Source organism: Schistocerca piceifrons, chromosome X, assembly GCF_021461385.2.
Source record: "Schistocerca piceifrons isolate TAMUIC-IGC-003096 chromosome X, iqSchPice1.1, whole genome shotgun sequence".
Classification (NCBI taxonomy): Eukaryota; Metazoa; Arthropoda; class Insecta; order Orthoptera; family Acrididae; genus Schistocerca; species Schistocerca piceifrons.
The window spans coordinates 242,260,062-242,277,043 of NC_060149.1; the positions used below are offsets into that span (position 1 = coordinate 242,260,062).

Below are 16,982 nucleotides of genomic sequence, written 5' to 3' on the forward strand. Positions count from 1 at the left end.
GAGATCACTATATATGACCGTTCGGACAACCAACGTGAAGCGCTAATATTTAATTAATTTTTGAAATTGTAACACATTCATTGCTGACCATGTTCGAGACTCTGCTTTATTTATATGAAAATCGTCAATTAACAACATCAAGTAGCCCTTCTAAGTTTGTGAATTGAGCAGGAAAGAAGTTTTAATGTTTCATAACTTCGTAATCATTACAAATGCACCAGTAGTTCAGCTGGATGGAGGAAGAAATCATCCGCGGCCTTTCTAGAGAGGCTATCAAGTCATTCTCTTCCTGGTAATATATAGTTCTCTGAGACCTTATGCGATTATGTAGATAGCCAGTGGAGATCTGAACTCTACTTCTGTAGAACATGGGCCCACTGCCTTGGTCACTGCAAGATTTTACTGGCATTTCATAAGGTATTTAACAATTATCTTGAATAAAGTTCGTCATCTGTGTGGTTTTTTTTTTTAACTAATGATATGATTCCTACCTTTGTCCACCTACCTGGCTGTCCAATTAGAAAGGGGATTTTCGAAAATAAGTGACACCGGCGTTCTCAAGGTTTGCAGAAATAAAAAAAAAAGATATCCTGCTCATCGAAATGCACAGTGTCACAGGGCGGTTAGCTTCCGTTCTCCAACCCATAACGAAAAGATGTTTTATAGCTATTGTATCTACCTGACTGTTTAAGAAAGGCAGCTGTCCGATGATTGTACTTTTGTACTTCACAAAAGCAGTACCTTACCCTGCATGACAAAGACATGTCACAGTAACTTAACCTCTAGTACCTCTGTTCTGCCGCGTTGATCTACTGCTGCAGGCGTCTGACAAGACTGAATAATTTTACTTTTGAGATCTGTAGTACATATATTTGTATAACACATTCTTGGCGTGCTATTTAACCACTCCTATACATGCAATATTTGAATAGTTTAGGAATGCTCTATTCATACAAACATAACTACTTCCAGTGATAAAGACACGAATTGTGCCAAAACAAAAATGTTTACCTAATCTTCTTCCATCTAATAACTTTAAAATGAAGTTTTTCATTTCAGTTTTCTCTTCCATTCTGATCATTTCACATAAATTTTTCCAGTTGGCCAAAAGATGGAAAATAAAATTATTTTGAAAACGTATTGACAGCGACGGTGACAGTCAACTGGCCTATATTCAACAGGTAAATAACTTGTTTCCTTTCTCCAAAAACGGCCCTGACGATCTAAATGCCACAGAGAAGAACAGTCAGAGGACCATAACTGGAAGACACAGTACTTGTTTCTTCTCTTTTCTGAAAATAGAATACACAAAAGATTTGTGATGAGGGAAATAAAGCACGCATTCTACAATAAATGTCGGTATACCAATTAAGTAAATGAAGTAAGCTTTATTCTGACTTCAATAAATATTTTAAGTACATATCTTTGCATGAAAATGAGGAAAAATACTGCAGTTATTTTAATGTTACCATTCACTACTTTTTACAGTCACAATCAAATGGGCATAATTCGCTTATTGGAATTGCTGTTTTCAGCAAGAAATCTTGTCTCATGCATGCAGTAATTAGTCTCTACCAATGCTACAAGAGAACATGTAGGAATATGTAGGTACAATGTATATACATTTTATATCGTATTAAATTATATCTAGATATTTTCTGTACATTCTACACGTTTAAACGAGTATAGAGCATTTCTGAATTATATGTACATTTTTGTCTTCCTTATACACTAAATATTCTCAGTTTTTTCAATTTTTGTTACTGAAGAGAGAGACAGCTGTGGAAGTACGTCATCTTGCTAACAGTATCTGGCAGTCATCAAGTCAAGCAATGCTTTCCAATTACTTCTAACACATGGACAATAAATTAATCAGACTTTGGTGTAATATCTTCTTATTTCCATGATACATAAGACGTTAAACTTGGCAGACTGCACAATTAATTATTTATTTAATTATCGCACATCCGAAGTAAAAAGTTATTGCTATATCTTTCTCTTTCAGAGTACAACTGGGCAACCGAAATGAATTATTCAAAAAAAGTTCACTACTGCAATGTGAAAATGTTCAAGTTTCTCAGTAGAATCAATGAAAGAAGACATATGGTAACGGGTTCCTCTGCTGCTTCTTAACAGAGAGAAAATAAAAGCAAAAAACACTTATACAATTCCTCAAGCGACATTTCTAAGCAATGATGAATAAGACTAATAACTTTCTTATTGAGCATTATCTTGCTAACAAGAGTTCTCGAGTGAGAAAAAAATTGTTATGTACTGGAAAATGTACAAGGCCTTGATGTGACGCCATATTTGGTTCAAAGATATAAGTAGTAAATGTTGCACCATATGTTTGATCTGATCCTACAGTATAAATATATACTTTCAACACGCTTGAATCGATATAGATCTATCATCATCTGCAAATAATAATAAAATAATAATAATAATAATAATGAAAAATCAGTCACATTTACATTGTTACACATTTGTACACACGCATATTTTGTTTAAAACAATTTGTTTGTGCTTTAGCTTATTTGCAGGATGTTTAAAAGCTCCTTTGGTTCTACATCCGATTAAATACTTGTTTTACACTTGCTGTTCGCAGTTGACTGATACATGTATAAAACTAATGTCGGTAGATCGTCTGGAGGAAATGCTCATTGTTATGTGAAAAAAATGGGTACTAAATTATTGCACAGTCATTCTGTCAGTTAAGAGACACAGATAAAACACAATGCGAGGTTGCTCCTCTACACATAATACAGTCGACTGCGTACAACTTTCAGTTTAAAGGTTGGCAGAATTCAGGTGGCGATTGCCAAGAAAGACTTGCGGTCGATCCAGGAAACTCCTGTCCCTTGAAAACTTCAGCCACTGATTTCACAGTGAGGTACATAGTTTCAAAATGTCTACATTTGTTTTCCACACTTTAGTGACACCGACACGTCATTAGTCGGTTGTGGATTCTAGTGTCATTTTAAGCAGTCTGCTACACCGTAAACTGATATGTTGTAGACAGAATTTCTTACATGCATTCCTTCACCACTGAACACAAAAGGTATTATTCAGTTGCTAGAGCAGTCTGCCACATTCTTTACAATTTCCAGCCTCTACTGTTGTTTCTTTCCTTAATACGCTTATAATGTCTTTTGAAAGAAATCTGGTACCCGTGGCACTTCATCAGAAACCTATCTAAAACATTCGAGTTCATTTCTTCTGTCCATTGAATAGCAACGAAGAGCTCACTTCAGTTCGAGCGCTAAGAAGTCCTGGTAAGGAACTGGCCAAATTATCCGTCAGTGCACACAATGGAACCGTAGGCGCGAGCACTCACTATTCGCTTGCCGAATTTCATTTTGTGCAGTGTCCACCCAGTAGTCGCGGCAGCGAAATTCCGTAAGATTAGTGAAGGAAGAGAGGTGCAGCGATTCACTTGTCGGAGGCGATGGCCTGCTCTTCCTCCTCGCGCGTCATGGGCACTGTGCTGTGGTTGTAGAGGCCCTGCGCCATCAGCTGCAGCGCCAGCGGGTTCTTCTGTCCGCTGGCCTTCTTGATCTTGGCGCGCTTGTTCTGGAACCAGATCTTGATCTGCGCCTCGTTGAGGCCCAGCTCCCTGGCCAGCTCCTGGCGGCGGCGCTCAGTCAGGTATCTGTTCTCGGTGAACTCGTGCTTCAGCCGCGCCAGCTGCTCGCCGCTGAACGCCGTGCGCGGCCGCTTCTCCTCCGGCTTCTTGTTGCGCTTCAGTCGGCGCGACCGCGGACCTGCAACCACAAACACAGCGCGTTACACACCGAACTCGTGGGTCCTCGCAAGGAGGCCGTAGCAGCCGATAGAAAAGTTCGTCGCTGGTTTCTGTTTCTGTGAAAGAAATTAAAAAAAGCGAGGCAAAGAAAGCTATCGTGGACAAGCAGCAATGTTCGGCATATACAGGCGTTGGACAAAAATATGGAAACACAGAAATTCATGCTTCAACATAAATGGAGGTTGCGCTGTTGTATTTGACCAAGAGCGCCACCTGTACAATGTCCTCATTATGTTGCAAGTGTCAGTCGTGGCCTGAACAGTGTAGTTGCGACTTCATTATCTCGGAGCTAATAGATTTCGAACAAGGGCAAATTGTTGGTGCACGTATGGTAGGTGCTTCAGTAAACACCGTAGCCGACATGTTCGATGTTTCAAGAACCACCGCATGTAAGGTTTGTACAGTATACAGGGAAGGCGAAAAACATCATCTACTAAGTCACAACGCGGACGAAAGTGTTTACTGAGTGGTCATGACAGACGGCCACTGAAGAAAATTGTGGTGACGGTTGCGAAGATCACTGCAGAACTGAATGTCGCACTCGAGAACTCTGTCAGCACTAAAACAACGCGAAGGAAGCTCCAGAAGCAAGGAATTGCAGAGCGAAAGGGAGTTCCGAAAACACCTTGTGATGCATATGCATGTAACAGGAATACGTAATGCCGAAGCAATAAAACTTGGAAAATGGAGCAATGGAAGAAAGTTATTTGGTCGGATGAGTCTTGCTTCACTCTATTTCAAACTTCTGGTTGAGTTTACGTTCGAAGAATGGAACATGGTGAGGGTTTGTTGGTAATTTGTGCGGCCATATCATGGCACTCCATGCGCTCCATGCGTCCCATGGATTCTCTACATAGACGCATTACTGTCAAAGATCCCGTGATTATTTTGGACCATCATCCCATCCCATGGTAAGATGTTTGCCTCCCAATGGCGATACTTTGCTCCAAGAGAAAGGGGCCCCTGTTCACACAGATTGTATCGTCCAGGATAAATTTATGAGCAGGGGTATGAATTTTCGTATCTCTCATACCCAACACAGTCACCAGATCTCATTATATTGATCCATTGTGGTCTAATCTAAGGAGAATGCGTGATCGCTATCCACCTACATCATCGCTTCCTAAAATTTCCACTTTTTTGCAATAACAATGGCGTAATACTCCCTTGAGGGCCATACAGCTACCGTATTTATCCATTCGGAGACGACTGGAAGCTGTTTTCAATGTGAACAGCTCTTCTACACCGTACTGGGCGTGTTGATGTGTTGCCATTTTGGTGTTTCCATACTTTTGTCCACCGCCTTCGAGGGGTACATAAAAAGTCTTGCATGTTTGTGGTCGTCGTATACAGTTAAATCCTCATGCCATAGTGCCTTAGCACAACGTTGGAGTAGCCTACACAAAATATTGCAACCCAGAGGTGAAACTTGGATGAGCTGGGCACTGTGGCGCGAGGATTTCGACGTGTGCCAGGGCTGCAAATATGTACCTTTAAAAAAATCTAAAAACTAATTATGTAAACTTATTTCCTCAAGGTGATAGTTAAAAATTTATGACTGTCCCTCTTAGGGTCATTCTTAGGTCTGTGGCGCAGTTTGCATGTTAACTTTTTGCCTAACAGCAATAAAATAGCCGCACAACGAATTTTGGTTCTACTGCAGCGTATGCACTGATTTGAAACTTCCTGGCTTATTAAAATTGTTTAGCAGACCGAGAGACCAACCGGGGATCTTTAGCTTTCGCTGATCAATGCTCTACCGAATGAACTATCCAAGCACAAATCATCATCTACCGTCACAGCTTCACTTCCGCCAGTACCTCTTGTCCTACCTTGCAGACTTAAAAGGAACGACAAGAGGGACAAGAGGTACTAGTTGAAGTGAAATGTGAGGGCTAGTCGTGAGTCGTTCTTAGATACTTCAGTCCGTGGAATACTTGCGTGGTAAATTCAGAAGTTCCAGACTCAAGTTCCAGTACACTATATAGTTTTCATCTGCCGGGAAGTTCCAAATAAAATCTTTGTTAGAATTATTATTTCCTTAAAATAACAAGTACACATCAAATTAAAATATATACAAGTATTTTCAGAAAAAAGTTATTTTATTGTATGTGGTTTCACTGCGAATCCACTGGTAAGTCAGGGATTGCTGACGTTTAGTGATACTTCGCAAAAGAGTTCTTATTATTACTCATGCAGATTCTAACAGCGCATGACTGGCACATGCATTTTGTACGACAGGGCTGTCTGTGCTACGCAGTGCAAACCTCCTAGATGAACCTTCGCAGGCATAAATACTGCTGCTCCATTTACCGGTTCAGCTTATAAAATGTGCTCTCATTGACTTCAGTGACATTAAAAAGTGCCTCATTATGCGGCACCACCATTTCACTTTGATTCTCACTCTCAGAAATTACCGACTTTGATCCCTTGATAATTTATCCAGGAACTGATACAGACTTTCACCAGTCAAGTCAGCAGCAGATTCTCTTGCTGAGAAGAGGACATCGGTCGACCCTTACTTGACAGTGGTTACAGAATGAAAGCGCAAATCATTATCTTGTTTAGAACGATAAACTTCATGTTTCTGCTATTACACCAGTTATAAGCTAAGTAGCAAATCATAAAAAGGTGGTTTCACCCAATAACCATTATGAAACAAGTGGTTAGAGAAGTAGAAAAGACTGATGTCTAGAGTTTAAAGTTCTGATGACCCTGACGTCATTAGAGACGACGCTCTAGTCAATTCTCACAATTGGGGAGACACTATTAATGAAAAGTCATATACTTAATGTGAACGGCTAACACTCTTACGGCCAACCAGTAGTAGAAATTACAGTGAAATAGATGAGGAAATACCAAATGTGTTTCCTTTCAGTGAAAGCTGCTCGGTACGAGTTATAAGTGTGTAAGTTAGACGAATTTTATACTGTGTTGCTCTGATTGATCACCAAAGAGAAGTGGTGCAGCAATTATACATTGTACTTTCACTCATGAGGAGCGTGTTTCAGACTCATCCCAAAAGCGATTAAGGCAAATGCAGAGATGAATCCTTTGAAAAAGGATCCGTCTTCATCTCGAGTATGAGATCCATCTTTAACGATCTCATCGTGGAAGGCACGTCAGACACTAAGTTATTTTTTTTTCTAATATTTACAAGGTGAGAGGAATTGTTTCTGCAACATTTTTTGCACTTGGGCTTTCGCAGATCACATGTCAACAGAGGCACAAACACTTGGCATTCAGTAAATCTTTTACTGCAGTGGAATAATAACAACGCAGCAAAAACAAATTAACAAATTTGTCACTTTGAGCAGAAAAATTACAGAATTACTCCCATTTCTTCCAAAATCTGCGACTGGAACTCCAGTTTATATTTCTGCTTGTTTTATATCGCTAACAACCCTCCTTATATCATTTTCTTATGGACTTCATGTCCGAAACTTTGCATTGGATTAGAAAAAGATAGCGTTTTTGTCTGTGAGCTTATATAACTACCGTTATGATACGAACTAGCAAATATTGTCCATTGCACTGAACACGATAAAGTAGTGCCCCATGATGACACGGGGGAGGAGACTAGTTACATGAGTTGGCATACTCTGTTATGTCTCTTATTTCCATTTTATAGTTTGACAAGATAACGACGTAAGCAAGAGCATAATATTACTGCAAGCTTCCTGGCTATTCAGCTATCCCTTGCGAGAAATATTTTTCTGCGTATTTCAGTTTTTATACATTTAGCACAGACAAAGAGTGCAACTAAAGACGAACGTAATACGTTTCAACACTCATTATGTAGCAAAAAAAATACATTCATCACAGGAAAGAATTCCCATACTGCAACATATGCCCTTTCACTACTCAAACAACCACTATTCGGTTTAGATTTACTTGGAACATCGTAGGAGACACAATAAGCCAGGTGTTATCACCAGTAATAAAGTTGTTCAGCGCAGTCAGATGCACGACTTTCGATTTTATTAATTTCCTCGTGCCACGATGCATAATGCTGTATCTCCTCCTCTGTCAAATAGTATGTAACTAGAAAGTAGGGAACTTTTCCAGTTTTAATGTTTCGTAGGATTTTTGGTTTATCAGACACAGACAGTTCCAAAGATTCTACAGATGTCTCCCTCCACTATCTATATACATTCCCTCACCGCGAAATTTCGAGAGACCAAAGTATTAAGAACATAAATTAAACGCTCTGTAACAATTGTATCACTCCTTGAGCCTGGCCGCTTTTAAAATCTACCCTTTTGGAGCTATTAAACACTCGTGTGTTATCGATAAGTCTGATGACAGCATTGTGCCATTTAGGAAATCCTTAACTTTATAGTTAATCTAAAACGTTCAGTGATATTATGGAATATTCTCTTCACAACATTAATTATTCAGTTGAGGACAGGGACAATGTAATTATTTGAATGGGAAGTCAACTGTGAAGGAATTCATTGAAACGTGGTAATCCGAAATTCTGAACTGTACACGGGAAACTTGTTGGAAGATCGAAATTGTGTGCCGGACCCGGAACTGCGACGTCTGCTTTTCGCGGATAACTGCTTTACCGAATGTATTAACCATCCTAACTCGGGCCGCTCCTCTGACAGCTTTATTTCCATCAGTGCCATATCTCCTAGCTTCAAAACTTCATCCTGGGAACACTAAACGTTTTTCTGCAGAAACTGCAGAAGGCATAACTCCGATATACTGTGATAAAGTGATGGTTTCTGATTCTGTTATTTGAGTCTTTCAAGTGCTGGTAAGATTGCTGTCATTACGAACACAGACTATGTCACGCCATGTTGCATGACAGTAAGTTACGTAATGACATGAAGAGCAGCAGAAAGAAAGTTATTCCCCGCTTTTCGTAGATTTGAATAGAGCGTTCCCTCTACAACGAAGTTATTAGATATTTTGCACTCATTACAGTTCCTCCTTTAAATCGTCACACGAATGACAAAATGGCAGCTATCGAAGTAAGTGACTGAAAATCAACTGCAATCGCTGAAAAGAGAAAAGGCCACTGGACCTGACGGGATATCAATTCGATTCTACACAGAGTATGCGAAAGAACTTGCCTCTCATCTAACAGCAGTGTACCGAAAGTCTATAGAGGATCGAAGCGTTCCTAATGATCATAAAAAGCGCAGGTCATTCCCGTTTTAAAGAAGGGTCGTCGAGCAGGAGCACAAAACTGTAAGCCTCTATCTCCGACGTCGGACTGTTGTAGCATTTTGGAACATGTTTTATGTTCGCGTATTATGACATTTCTGGAGACCGAAAACCTCCTCTACAGGAAACAACATGGGTTCTGAAGACAACAATCGTGTGAAACCTTGCTCGCTCTGTTCACGAAACTCAGAAAGCAGAAGATACAGGCCCCCAGGAAGATGCCGTGTTCCTTAACTTCCGGGAGGCGTTCCATACAGTTCCGCACTGCTGCCTAATGTACAGAATACGAGGGTATGGAATATCGGACCACCTTTGTGATTGGACTGAAGAGTTTCTAGCAAACAGAACACAGCATGTCGTTCTGGACAGAGAGCAATCTTCAGACGCAGAATTAATTTCGGCCGTGTCCCAGGGGAGTCTGTTATAATATGATTACAAAACTGCAGAACAATCACTAGTAGCAGTTACTTCCATCAAATATCAAGGAAGAGAGAGATTTAAAGTAGAATGACCACATAAAATGAATTGCGAGTGAGGTAGATGCGAGGCTGAGATTCAGTGTAAAAATTAGCATGAAATGTAGCCCATCAAAAACGAAAGTAGCTTACAAAACAGTCGTTCGACCAGTATTTGGATACTCCTCGTCAGTATAGTACCCGTACTGGTTAAGACTTTTTTTTTCGGGTCATCAATCGTCTGACTGGTTTGATGCGGCCCGCTACGAATTTCCTCTCCTGTGCTAACCTCTTCATCTCAGAATAGCACTTGCAACCTACATCCTCTATTATTTGCTGGATGTATTCCAATCTCTGTCTTCCTCTACAGTTTTTCCCTTCTACAGCTCCCTCTAGTACCACGGAAGACATTCCCTCACGCCTTAACAGATGTCCTATCATTGTGTCCCTTCTCCTTGTCAATATTTTCTACATATTCCTTTCCTTTCCGATTCTGCGCAAAACCTCCTCATTCCTTACCTTACTGGTCCAACTAATTTTCAACATTCGTCTGTAGCACCACATCTCAAATGCTTCGATTCTCTTCTGTTCCGATTTTCCTACAGTGCATGTTTCACTACCATATAATGCTGTTAAGGCCGATATTTGATATTAGTAGACTTCTCTTGACAAGGAATGCTCTTTTTGCCATTGCTATTCTGCTTTTGATGTCCTTCTTGCTCCGTCCGTCACTTGTTATTTTACTGCCTAGATAGCAGAATTCCTTAACTTCATCTACCTCGTGACCATCGATTCTGATATTAAGCTTCTCGCTGTTCTCATTTATACTACTTCTCATTACCTTCGTCTTTCTTAGAATTACTCTAAATCCATACCCTGTACTCATTAGACTGTTCACTCCATTCAGCAGATCATGTAATTCTTCTTCACTTTCACTCAGGATGGCAATGTCATCAGCGAATCGTATCATTGATATCCTTTCACCTTGAGTTTTAATTCCACTCCTGAACTTTTCTTTTATTTCCATCATTTCTTCAGACTGAACAGTAGAGGCGGAAGACTAAATCCTTGTCTTACATCCTTTTTAATACGAGCACTTCTTTCTTGGTCGTCCACTCTTATTATTCCCTCTTGGCCGTTGTACATGTTATATATGACCCGTCTCTCCCTATAGCATACCCCTATGTGTCTGAGAATTTCGAAAATCTTGCACCATTTTACATTGTCGAACGATTTTTCCAGGTCGACAAATCCTATGCACGTGTCTTGATATTTCTTTCGTCTTGTTCCATTATTAACCGCAACGTCAGAATTGCCTCTCTCGTGCCTTTTCCTTTCCTAAAACCAAACTGATCGTCATGTAGCGCATCCTCAATTTCTTTTTCCATTCTTCTGTAATTTATTCTTGTCAGCAACTTGGCTTCATGAGGTGTTAAGCTGATTGTGCGATAATTCTCGCACTTGTCAACTCTTGCCGTCTTCGGAATTGTGTGCATGATGTTTTTCCGAAAGTCAGATATTATGTCGCCAGACTCATACGTTGTACACAACAACGTGAATAGTCGTTTTGTTGCCACTTCACCCAACGATTTTAGAAATTCTGGTGGAATGTTATCAATCCCTTCTGCCTTATTTTTTCTTAAGTCCTCCAAAGCTCTTTTAAATCCTGATTCTAATACTAGATCCCCTATCTCTTCTAAATCGACTCCTGTTTCTTCTTCACATCAGACAAATCTTCCCCCTCATAGAGGCTTTCAGTACATTCTTTCCACCTATCCGCTCTCTCGTAGTTAAGACTAATGGAGCAAATAGAGAAGATCCAAAGAAGAGCAGAAAGCTTCATTACAGCTTCATTTAGCAGGCACGAAATCATTGCGGAAATGCATAGCCCACTCCATTGGCAGATGCAGCAAGGGAGGCGTTCTGCAACACGGTATGGTCTACTGTTAAAGTCCCGAGAGCGTACATTCCTAGAAGAGTCAACCAGTGTATTGCTTCCTCCTACGTACATGTCGCAAAAAGAACATCAAGATAAAATTAGAGAGATTCGAGCCCACAACGAGACTTATCAGCAGTCGTTCTTCCCGCGAACAACACGCGACAGGAAAAGGAAAAGGGGGAAATGACACTGGTATGCAAAGTAGCCTCCACCACACACCGTAGGAAGGTTTGCGGAGTAGGTGAAGAGAGCAGGAAAGGTCCATAGCATGTTTAAAGAACTCATCTCGCTGTTTACCTTTCATAATGTAGCGAAACTGCAAAGAACCTAAATCTGGATTGGCTTGGCGAGGTTTGATGCCCGCTCATCCCGAATGCGAATCATAGCTTACAATACTGAAAGACAGGAATATAAGTCAATGCTTTCACATGTTGTTGATACTTGGAAGTCCAATTTAAGTCCAAGTCACTTCATATGAGGCACTCTGAAATGCTAGAGAGCACCATTAAATAATTAAATTCGAATATATTTCTCTAATATACCTGATTACTAATCCGTAACCAGAAAATTTTAATAAACAAGAAGAACTTACATATTTTATACAGGGTGTTACAAAAAGGTACGGCCAAACTTTCAGGAAACATTCCTCACACACAAAGAAAGAAAATATGTTATGTGGACATGTGTCCGGAAACGCTTACTTTCCATGTTAGAGCTCATTTTATTACTTCTCTTCAAATCACATTAATCATGGAATGGAAACACACAGCAACAGAACTTACCAGCGTGACTTCAAACACTTTGTTACAGGAAATGTTCAAAATGTCCTCCGTTAGCGAGGATACATGCATCCACCCTCCGTCGCATGGAATCCCTGATGCGCTGATGCAGCCCTGGAGAATGGCGTATTGTATCACAGCCGTCCACAGTACGAGCACGAAGAGTCTCTACATTTGGTACTGGGGTTGCGTAGACAAGAGCTTTCAAATGCCCCCATAAATGAAAGTCAAGAGGGTTGAGGTCAGGAGAGCGTGGAGGCCATGGAATTGGTCCGCCTCTACCAATCCATCGGTCACCGAATCTGTTGTTGAGAAGCGTACGAACACTTCGACTGAAATGTGCAGGAGCTCCATCGTGCATGAACCACATGTTGTGTCGTACTTGTAAAGGCACATGTTCTAGCAGCACAGGTAGAGTATCCCGTATCAAATCATGATAACGTGCTCCATTGAGCGTAGGTGGAAGAAACTAAAATGAGCTCTAACATGGAAATTAAGCGTTTCCGGACACATGTCCACATAACATCTTTTCTTTATTTGTGCGTGAGGAATGTTTCCTGAAAGTTTGGCCGTACCTTTTTGTAACACCCCGTATAATATTACGGCAGTGTTGAAGGCAACTTTTAAGAGCATTTATTCAATGATTGAACTGAGACTGATCATAAACACCTAATAACGATTTTCACTTAGGTGCCCGCTGAAACCGGAAAGTACGCCACGAATAATTTGGCTGATCAAAACAAGATATAATAGAAAAACAGGTACAGAGATGGCTGTTGACTGTTTTTCGCACAGTCCATTTTGTGAAAAACTTATGTTTTCTTTTTTTCTTGGTATTACCCAGCTCATGCTGGCTATGGACCTTATGAGTCTTCTCTCAGTGTTTCTGCAGGCAGACTTCCATCCGTCATGATCTTAGCCTACGCTGAACAGTGTCGAGTATACTATTTGTAGGCTAATCTGGGAATTTCTGTTCTGTACGTTTTTATGTTTTAATTATTCGTGTGTTTTGTTTATTGGGCGCACATTTGTGAGACTACTGATATAATGGCACATACCTGGTCGGTCGGAAGAGTTTCCTGACTAGATTAGTAATAAAATAGGAAAAAGATGGCAGTTTTAATGCTTTAGGTGTTCTAGCCTACACAGTCTCCGCTGAATCGAGTACATAAGAGAGAACTTTCGAACAATAATGTGAAACTGCCAGGCAAGTCCTCCTTTGGGACGTCGTTCGCGCGTCGTATTGACTTAAATGACGGGTACGTCGTCAGTGTGTTCACCCTTCATCTGAATTTCACTATTTTATCATTTTGTTGTAGGTTCGTATTGATACCACTAATTCTCCTCAGCATTTTTGCCAGAATTTTCAATCGAGCCGTGGCAAGTGTCCACCCGTCGTTCTTTTTTTCCAGGTGTAAAGGTGTGCGTGACAAACTTTACACACACTTTTCTCTACTTAAAAACATTCTTCAGGATGTCTTGGGTAGTTAATTTACAGGTGCTGCAGTTTACGACAGAGCAGTGTTAACAGACTGCAGCCGTACGTCCACTACTTAACACGGTCTGCTACATCTACATTAACACTCCGCAAATCACCTAACGGTGCCGGCACGGTAACTCGGCGTGTTCTGTCAGAGAGATGGCTGCTCTCTCCAATAAAAAAATAAATAAATTAAAAAAAACTGGGTGAAGGGACCAACAACTGATTTCATGTGACATCCGCTACGATCAAATACAACGAACAATAATGAACAGAATGCAAAAAATTTAAAATAATACGGTGTGCGGTGGGGTGTGCTTCTGGTACCGCTAACTGATCTCCTCTTCCCTGCTCCACTTACAAATGGCTCTTGGGAAGAATGATTGTCGATAAGCTCCAATTTCTCGAATTTTCTCGGCATGGTCACTTGGAGAGATGGCTGAAAGTAATATTTTTCCTGACTCTTCTCCGAAAGTACTCTCTCAAATTTTTAGTAGTAAACCTCTCCGTGATACACAACACATCTCATGTATCGTCTGCCACTGGACTTTATTAAGCATCTCTGAAATTCTCTCGCGCCGACCAAGCGATCCCGTGAAGAAACGCTCAGCTCTTCGTTGGAACTTGTCGGCCTCTTCTACCAGTCCTATGTGCTAAGGATCCCATACTGATGAACAAGCGCATTGTAAGCCACTTCCTTCGTGGACGAGCTACACTTCCTTAGGATTTTAACCTACTAATCTCAGACTGACACCTGCTCTTCCTACTGTCTGTTTTACGTGTTCACTCTACTTAAGATCGCTTTCGATAGTTAGTCCTAAATATTTTAAGGTAATACTGTTTCCAGGAATTTTACATCAATAGTATAGTATCACAGCAATGGATTTCTTCTCTTATGCATGCGCAGTACGTGACATTTATTTACGTCCAGAGTCAACTGCCAGAGCCTGCACCATTCATGAATTCTCTGTAGGCTATTCTGCAAGTCGATACTGTCTTCCGGCGTAGCTACAGTCTTACCGAATACAGCATCATCTGCGGACAGTTTTAAAGAGCTTCCGATGCTTTCTATTAGATCATTTATAGACATTGTAAACCGAAAGGGTCTTATGACACCCTTCGGATACTCTGGATATTACCAATATGTCGTCCGCCCCCGGGAGCAGCCGGCACGGTAACTCAGCGCGTTCGGTCAGAGGGTTAGCTGCCCTCTGTAATAAAAAACTGAGTTAATGTATCAACGACGAACTGAAACGGGTGTCTTGCGACGTCCGCCCCGAGCAGATACAACGAACGAAAACGGACAAAATGAGGTTAATAAAAAAAAAAAAGTAGCTGAGTGGTTAGCGCGACAGAATGTCAATCTTAAGGGCCTGGGTTCGATTCCCGGCTGGCTCGGAGATTTTATTCGCTCAGGGACTCGGTGTTGTGTTGTCCTAATCATTATCATATCATCCCCATAGACGCGCAAGTTGCCGAAGTGGCGTCAAATCGAAAGACTTGCACCTGGCGAACGGTCTACGCGACGGGAGGCCCTGGACACACGACATTTACGTTTTACCCCTACGTCTGTCGATTTTGTTCCATTAAGAGCGATGTGTTGAGTTCTATTTGCAAGGAAGTCATGAATTCAGTCGTAGATTTGTTAACAACTGACTGGCCGAATGCACACCTGCTGTTTACAGTCGTTACTTCAAGCTGCCACTGGGCTGGCATCGCTTGTACGCCAGGAATACAGTACGTGTCAGAAAGTTTCGAAAGGAAGTTGTATATCAAGTGAGTCGTTATCGGTCTATTACTTATTTAGAGTTATTGTATTTCTAATAGATTCTTTTTCCACATCATCATACTACGGCCTAATGCAACGGTAAAGTAGTTTAAGGTTCTACATGTCATAACACTGCTCTAGGCACCTCATTAAGAGTCTAGAGAAGTAACTAATATTGCTCGAGCGTGTCTAAAAGCTTTAAATTGACACCAGGGGTTGTACTGGCTCTGACCCCTGGGGGAGACACAATAACGCAATTCTCCGGCTCACTGTCGGTGTCATAGTTCCCCTATCACCCTCAGATCGGGGCCGTCGAGCGTCGGCGCCGAAATAGTGCGCACACGGGAAAACACTTGTGCAATTAAATTAAAGCAACGCGAGAAGAGCGCTGGAATAACGAGTGAAACTGATCGGCTGCTCCAATTAACGAGGCGCTCAAGGTGGGGGTCTTTGTTGGCCAGCCCCGCGCCGCTGAAATGTTTAATTGAAGGGCGCGGTATTAGTGGCGCGGTATGAATCACCCCGGCCGAGCGCGGCCCCTCCCCAGAGGCGTGAAATTGGTTTGTGCAGCAGCCACTTACGCGCGTGTAATCCGCGAATTCCTGCGCCGCCCCTGCCCTCAGCTGTTGCTGGCGCTCCCTCCGCGCCTCACAGCTACGACTGGAGATTATTACTCCCTCCATCTCGGTGAACGCGTTGACATGCCTCTGGTGCATTTGCGGTTCTCCTTCGCAGTCCCACCTACTTCTGGCTGTACTGCTTTAGGAAACGGGAGACATCCCTCCCCCGATATAACAAACACGCACATGTCTTCTAAGAAGATGTTCGTAGCTTTTCTAAAATATCCAACATCTTTCGTTTAGTGAACAAACTACGAGCTTACTGAGTACGAAACCAGAGTTGTGACTGGGTACAGGACTTCCTAGCAGACAGAACTCAGTAGGTCATTCTCAACGGAACAGAAGTTCTTAAAACTGCGCGTAGGGTACCTACACTATTCGGGATTACATCATTTTTGATTTAACTAAGGCGTTTGATTGTATTGATCACAAAATACTATATCAGAAGTTGGACCATTGTGGAATACGGGAGGTAGTTCACAGCTGGTTCACTTCTTACTTTAACAATAGACAGCAAAAGGTCATTATTCACAGTTTCCAGAATGGCTATGATGTGGGGTCTGAGTGGGGCACGGTTAAATGGGGATGTCCCAGGGGTCAGTGCTGGGGCCTTTCCTGTTCCTTATTTATATAAATGATATGCCCTGTAGTACTACAGGCGATTCTAAAATATGTCTATTTGCTGATGACACTAGCTTATTAGTAAATGGGTTGTGTGCAACACTGGCACTGTTGCAGATAGTGCAGTTCATGACATAAGTTCATAGCTTGTAGAAAATAAACTAATGCTAAATCATAGTAAGACTCGGTTTTTACAGTTTCTAACACACAGTTCAACGAAACCCGACGTTCTAACTTCACAGAATGTGCATATAATTAGTGAAACTAAACAGTTCAAATGATTCAAATGGCTCTGAGCACTATGGGACTTAACATCTGAGGTCATCAGTCCCCTAGA

At 41.4% G+C, this 16,982-nt stretch overlaps 1 protein-coding gene across 1 annotated transcript in view; it reads right to left on the reverse strand.

The window, feature by feature from the left end:
• Window positions 1-1,398: 1,398 nt before the first annotated feature.
• The window catches only part of LOC124722951 (homeobox protein engrailed-1-B-like), a gene marked incomplete at its 5' end in the record, with an annotated part of 346,221 nt that continues 330,637 nt past the window's right edge, over window positions 1,399-16,982 (reverse strand). The window contains one exon of the mRNA XM_047248116.1: window positions 1,399-3,764. Within this exon, the coding sequence (XP_047104072.1) occupies window positions 3,433-3,764 (332 nt within the window). The remainder of the gene's footprint in view (window positions 3,765-16,982) is intronic.